Source organism: Nanorana parkeri, unplaced genomic scaffold (assembly GCF_000935625.1).
Source record: "Nanorana parkeri isolate BGI_ZX_2015 unplaced genomic scaffold, ASM93562v1 scaffold206, whole genome shotgun sequence".
NCBI classification, from domain to species: Eukaryota; Metazoa; Chordata; class Amphibia; order Anura; family Dicroglossidae; genus Nanorana; species Nanorana parkeri.
In genome coordinates, this window is record NW_017306474.1 from 857,322 (window position 1) to 864,077 (window position 6,756).

Consider the following 6,756-nt stretch of genomic DNA (forward strand, 5'->3'; position numbering starts at 1 on the left):
ATATATAAACTTTACATAAAAACATTTGGAAATCTCAAACAAAACTTTTAAATACCCCTTTCTTCTGTCCAGATCTTGAGTATTTTTGACTCTCAACATTGAATATACAGTGTACCTATATATCCATTACATGTATATAGTTCAAAGAATTGTTTAGGAGAGAACAAAGACTGGCAGGACTTGGTTTCAAATACTGCAAAATTAAAGGCCAAATCCAGGGAAATTAAATGTTTTCCCTTACAGTTGGGCTGCCCCCACACTGCAAGGTTTAACTGTCCTTTTATGCGCAGGGGACAGGAAAACAATGATTTACTTATATGATCCATTCTCAACCTGATGTCAGCACTTTCCTCTTATACCCTTTGCTCCATCTGTGGACTTTCCCTCGGCATCCTTACATACAATGCAGGGCTATGGAGGCTATGGTAAAGTAGCCACAGCTCCAAGCTCGCTCTTGTGATGGACTACAACCCCAATACAAATTAGTAAACTAAACATGAAATTGTAGTCTATCACAGGAGTGAGCTTGGAGCGATGGCTACTTTACACCACACACAAGTAGTGATGAGCCGAACACCCCCGTGTTCGGTTCTAACTCGAACTTTCGAACATGGAAAAAGTTCTAACTCGAACTTAGAACTCAATGCAAGTCTATGGGGGTAGAACTCAGAAATTTAAATGTCCCCATTTTGAAGCCTTATATGCAATTTATTGGCCATAAAAAGTGTATGGGGATCCGGGTACTGCCCTGGGGGACATGTATCAATGAAAAAAACACTTTTAAAAAATACAATTTTTAAAGGAGCAGTGATTTAACATCACTTAAAATGAAACATTAAAAATTTAAAATTCCTTTAAATATGGTGCCAGGGGGGTCCCCTTTCACTGACCGTAAAGTGGCACATCTGTATGATGTATAGAACCTGCTGAAGCAAAAATTTTGTTAGTAGTTAAAAGAGAACTATGGGGTAAGTGTTTTTCCGCATAGTTCTCTTAAGGGTCAGGGGAGGTCATATACTAGCCCGTGACCCAAAGCTACAGCTCGCGGTATACTGACACCGCCACAGCCGGGGCAGATCCCAACATCACAGTCGAGATCCACCGAGCTGCGTGAATGACCGCTGACTCTGCCTATCTAGAAGTAGAGCCAGCTGTACCCGCCCCCTCCCCGTCTGTTCCTTCACTCAGCACTGGAGGATCGGAGTGGGGAGGGTGGGAATCCCTGCTCTCTGCAGGGTGATGATCGAGAAGGAAGCGAGCGACGGTATGTGTTTACTCACTTCCCGATCTATTGAGCCGACGTGTGACAGTTTCATTGTCACACGTCGGCTCGAACTATGAGGCTGAGGAATTTTCACTCACCTCATAGTTCTCCTTTAAGATGCTTGAATGCATTTGTAAGGTTTGCTTCCTGAGTTTAGTGTCACTTTCACTGTATCAAGGAAAAAGATGCAGTATATTGCTTTAATGTTGATTAGAATCTTTGTATAAGCAATACTGGGATTAGCTGTTTGTTATTACTATATATAGAATTATTTCAGAGGCTCTCTTACTGCATCTTTAAAGCTAGTTCTCTTTTGTGTCTATTAGATTTTGGCAAGTACTTGTGCATTTGGCTTGTAAGGCAGCTGATCTCATTGTTTGGTAATGGTGACAGCCGGTTTCATAAATGCTTCTTTTTCCATAACAGCTGAGGACGTATCCTATTTGCTTTATTAGAGTTTTATTAACTATCATACTTTATCTGCTGAGAGATCATGTAAATTAACAGAGCGTTGCTGAATTTCTCAGCGACTTTTTCTTAAGCTCTGTGTAAACAGAATTTTATAAAAGCAGATCCTGGATAGTGGGAGGTATATGTGTTGTTATGTAGTTATAACAGCATGTCTCCATAGATGTTGTACTCCACAAAGTGCTCAGTGCTTTGTGATTGTCACAGTGATGCAATGAACACTGTTTCACTGAAATGTGTTCTTGCTTTTAATTAATGTAGCTCAGCATTGTATGCGAATTAACATTAAATAAAAAAATATATTTTGTTATTTGCAGGTTTTATTTTTACTGCAACAAAGTTAACAGTCTCCTGAGCAACTATGGTCAACTATGTTCTTTTTACTGTACTGTATGCATGTGAATGTGATCATTATAATATAAATAACCTTACCAGTGTGTGTTAATGTTTAAAAACCTTGTGTATAGCTTGTAACTGTATATGTACATGGTTGCAGAAACATCTCCCATTATATATGCAGGCTTTATGTCCTGTGAAATAGTATGGCATAATGGATGTACCTTGCCAAATCTTTTAGTGTACCGCAGAAGGGTTCTGCTGGAAAATATTCTCCCTGCAGACTCTAAAGATGTAAAACACCCACAAGTGTCCTTTGCAGCCAGGTTCAACGAGACTTGGGCTACTTAGGCTTTAGGTCATGGTAGAGCTGGGAAGCAGCAGGTAAAGTCTATGTAAACCCTAACAAAATGACTTATTTTATTTGCTCCTCATATTCTATTAAATATACAATTAAAAGCAGTTTGTTAAATCTGAGTGCAATAAATACCGGTTGATTCTGTCAGAAATCCTGTACTCTCCGCTGACTGTCATCACTTACATTATGCCCAGTGTTCATGGTGGACTCTCTATATCAGGGGTGCCCATGAGGTAGATCGTGATCTACCAGTAGCTCTCGAAGCTGATGCTGGTAGATCACGTAGGGTGTGAATGGCGGCCCCTTTATTCCATTTTGGTATATTTATCTCGCTGTGCACACATGATTACCTATTAGCCGGAGATTGCTGAGCCAAGCTCCCTGACACCTTTCTGGTGGATACTGGTGGTTGAAGTGCTATGTATTACATCCAAGAATATTAGATTACACAGCCTGTTGCCCTGCACTGTTTGCAAAATACAGCAAGGTGAACCAGGAGAGAGAGCGGGGAGAGACAGCCAGGAAAGAGAGAGGAGAGACAGCCAGGAAAGAGAGAGGAGAGACAGCCAGGAAAGAGCGAAGAGAGACAGCCAGGAGAGCGAAGAGAGACAGCCAGGAGAGCAGAGACAGTCAGGTGGATGATCAAGGAGAGATAGCCAGGAAAGAGAGCGAGGAGAGATAGCCAGGAAAGAGAGCGAGGAGAGATAGCCAGGAAAGAGAGCGAGGAGAGATAGCCAGGAGAGAGAGAGAGAGAGAGAGGAGAGATAGCCAGGAAAGAGAGAGAGGAGAGAGAGCGAGGGAGGTTTTTTTTGTTGGTAGATCTCATGAAGCTCGTCATTTGAAAAGTAGATCTTAACACAAAAAATTGTGGGCACCCCTGCTCTATGTTATGGAGAAGATAATGAGGAAGTGTTCTGTAGTCCTAAAACACTTCATTTCCTAAGGTGGCAGTGCTGCACCTCCATACATACAGTACAAAGCATTGTCCCCCAAGGACAGGAAAAACAAATGCAGCTACCACATTTAAGAACAGGTAAGCTGCAATATATTGGGTTTAGCTATGCTTTAGTATTCATACCAAGGAAGAGGTACATTTAAAATAAAACAAATTGTTGTGATAACTGTGATATGTTCTTTTTGGATGGTCAGTGCTGATCATGTGTTCTCACAAGCATGTCGGTGTATGGTTGATATAAAGGTTATTTTGTCTATTTTTTCTGTTACATAAAACTATTTTTCATCATTATCGACACATATAAATACAATTTGCATCATCAATTGATAGATCAGCGCACAGCCGTTATAGTAAGCTAAGTGCAGTCATGACCCTCATTTTGTTTTATTTACTAAAGCCAGGCCTTCTACATTTAAATTCTAAATGGTTGCTTTGGGCTCAAGCACTGCTTTGTCTTAGTACAGAAACCTGCTGTAAGTGGCAATAACGTTAGGAAGAAAGCATGTTACTGAAGAGAAAAGTACAATGATGTCATTTTGGAAATAGATGAACAATCTTTTAGGTATTCTTTTTTTTCTTACCCATGCTGGTTAAAGATTTAAGAAATGATCCCCTGATACACATTGCACTTAGCTCTCTTTTGATGTTATGCCTTTTGTTTTACACCATGATGAACGTTATGCATCCCTTGTATGAACATGAAATATCAGAAACATGTGCAATGCTAAAATAAGTGCTGACTTCAACCATTTTCTCTTTTGTCCTATTCTGTTAGTGATGTATGGGTGGTGACCACCTGTTCCAGAACTCCCTGTAATTCTTTCCTTAATACCACATCTGAGGTATTTTTTTTTTTTTTTTTCAGAGACTGTGTTCAATGCACATGAAGCTGGATGTGATTTTGAGAATGACCTTTGCAAGTTCCACCTAGATAACAAAGATGGATGGAGCAGAGTGAAAGTGAAGCCCAATATCTACAGAATGGGAGACCACACAACCGGCCTGGGTACATTATGAAAAGCACATTCAGCGAGTAAAGTGATCCATTCATTGAGCTTTATCCTGATGACCGTCTTTTCACTCCTTTTCTTTTCTCTGTGACGTTTCCACTTTTTCACATCTGTGACGTTTCCACTTTTTCACATCTATTAGGACCAGTGTCGATGGACAAATGCAGTTTGTGTTTTACGTTGGTTTGAGATGCTTCTCACAATACATTGCAGGTGCAGCTGACTTGCATTTGATCTGTTTTGGGCTGCTTTTGCATTTCCACAGACTTGAATGAGGAGAAAAGCCGTTCTGAAGCAAATAAAAGCCCATGGACATTGCTCCTACATGTTTTATCTTGATAAAAACATGAAAATACTATACTTATTATTTATATATAACATTTTTAAACGATGACCAGCTACAATGTCCAATGAGTTGTCAAAAATAGAATGGCTCAGGTCATCCTTGGACACTTATAAAAGCATCTGAGGGTGCATTCACCTTATTCACACTGTCATTTAAGCATTTTACAGGGGAAAAAAATGCTTTACCAGACTTCTGGCTTTACCACATGATCACATGAGCATTTATTTCCTCAACGTTTGCCCTATAACCCAACGGTTTGGGTTTTGTTTTTTTAAAGGGAAGCTACATTTGCATTTATAAGGTGTTACCATCATAAGGATGCTTACAGTTGTTATTACTTATAAAAATATTGCTTATCTTTAATATGTAAACTATAACTTCACTCTAACCATATATATCTATACTTGTCCCTGCCGCCTATGAAAAAAATGGCAACATAAAGGTAAATCCTGTTTTTAGAGGTACAACTATATGCTCTATGCGTATATACATATTTCCTGTAAACAAGATGTTTCTGGCCACCACTAGACGTTGCTTTTTGGAGACAGATGAACTTGTCTGCATTAAACGAAAGGCCTTTTACTTACCTGATGCCTGCTTCCTCAGCACTTGGCGTTCCCCTCTCTGTTTTATGCTCCAGTTTGTGGACTGTCCCTTGGTGTCCTTCTCATGTGCTGTATAATCCAGGGTTATGGAGCCAGTGGGAGTGGTAATCAGCAACCAGCTCTTCTGTTCTGCAGTTAGAGATGGCTCATTGTTTCTACTGAATTCTCCATAAAGTATAGTAAAATGACACCCTGTATTATACATATGACAGGGTGGTGAAGGTACAGAAATGTCACCATCAAATTCATTACAAAATACAGCATCTAATTCTACCCAATGAAATATGAGTTTTTGGTACAGTGACCCTGGCAATCCAAATTGTAAATCCCTTGTTATGTAAGTACAGGTAGTCCTCGGTTTACTCCGGTTCCGTTTCAAAATAGTGCCTTTTTCAGGTGGTCACCTGACTGCCATTGAAACCACTGCAGAGTTGGCGCTGTCTAGCGTATCCTTCCTCTGCAGACCTCAGCCATGGACGAATACGAAGGGGACCTCTCTACAAGTCTACATGGCTACAGTACACAGCTCGGAAAGGGGCTCTTCTCAGTGACATAACTGTGGGCACTTACAGACTTGGAGACACACAGAGGTACACTTGGAGATATGGAAGTGCTTAGAGCTGCACTGGAGGAGCACTTGGAGATGCGCTGGTGGCACAGGGATAGACATGGAGGTATTGTACATAGGCACATAGAGACATAATTATGGCACAGTGGTACCCTTGGACAAAAGGAGTTTCTTCAGTGGCTGTCTCTCTTCACTCTCTCACCTTTTTTGGATCATCAAACTTAGTTTGATAATACATACTGTGTTGTGTTTTTTTTTATACTGTGTATAATACTGTTTAGCATTCATAACATTCATTTCAAAGCTTTAAATATAATGTCACTTATGTCATTTTTGAGAGAGGCCTGGAACCTAACTCCCTCACTTCCATTGACTTACATATTATACTGGGTTTCAATTTACATCGGTTTCTATTTGCCACCATTCCTTCTGGAACCTAACCCTGGCGTAAATTGAGGGCTACCTGTATATATTTTGTACATTTGGGCACAGTTGTTTTGGGGTTCTGTTATGATAATTTTGTACTAGGGATGCAACTAACGATTATTTTCATAATTGATTGGTTTGGCCGATTATTTTTTCAATTAATCGATTATTTGGATAAAAAAATAAAATACACAAATTGAGTGTTACAAACATAAAGTTTACTTCAGAATAAAATGGTATGCAAATGTTTTGCACTCGCACAGCACTGGAATGCATGGCATTGCAGTACAGCGCGTTTCAGTGCAGGTGATCACACTGCGGGCAGGAGGGGCGTTTGGGATGCCCTTGAAATTGATGGCACCACAACGCACATCCCTTAGGCCGAAACCAAAAATGATGCTTGCCGCCTCATATTAAAAT

At 40.1% G+C, this 6,756-nt stretch overlaps 1 protein-coding gene across 2 annotated transcripts in view; it reads left to right on the top strand.

Annotated features, from left to right (window-relative positions):
• The window catches only part of MAMDC2 (MAM domain containing 2), a 76,786-nt gene that overhangs the window by 56,639 nt on the left and 13,391 nt on the right, over window positions 1-6,756 (top strand). For both annotated transcript variants that reach the window (XM_018555639.1, XM_018555640.1), the window contains exon 8: window positions 4,247-4,387. In XM_018555639.1, the coding sequence (XP_018411141.1) occupies window positions 4,247-4,387 (141 nt within the window). The remainder of the gene's footprint in view (window positions 1-4,246; window positions 4,388-6,756) is intronic.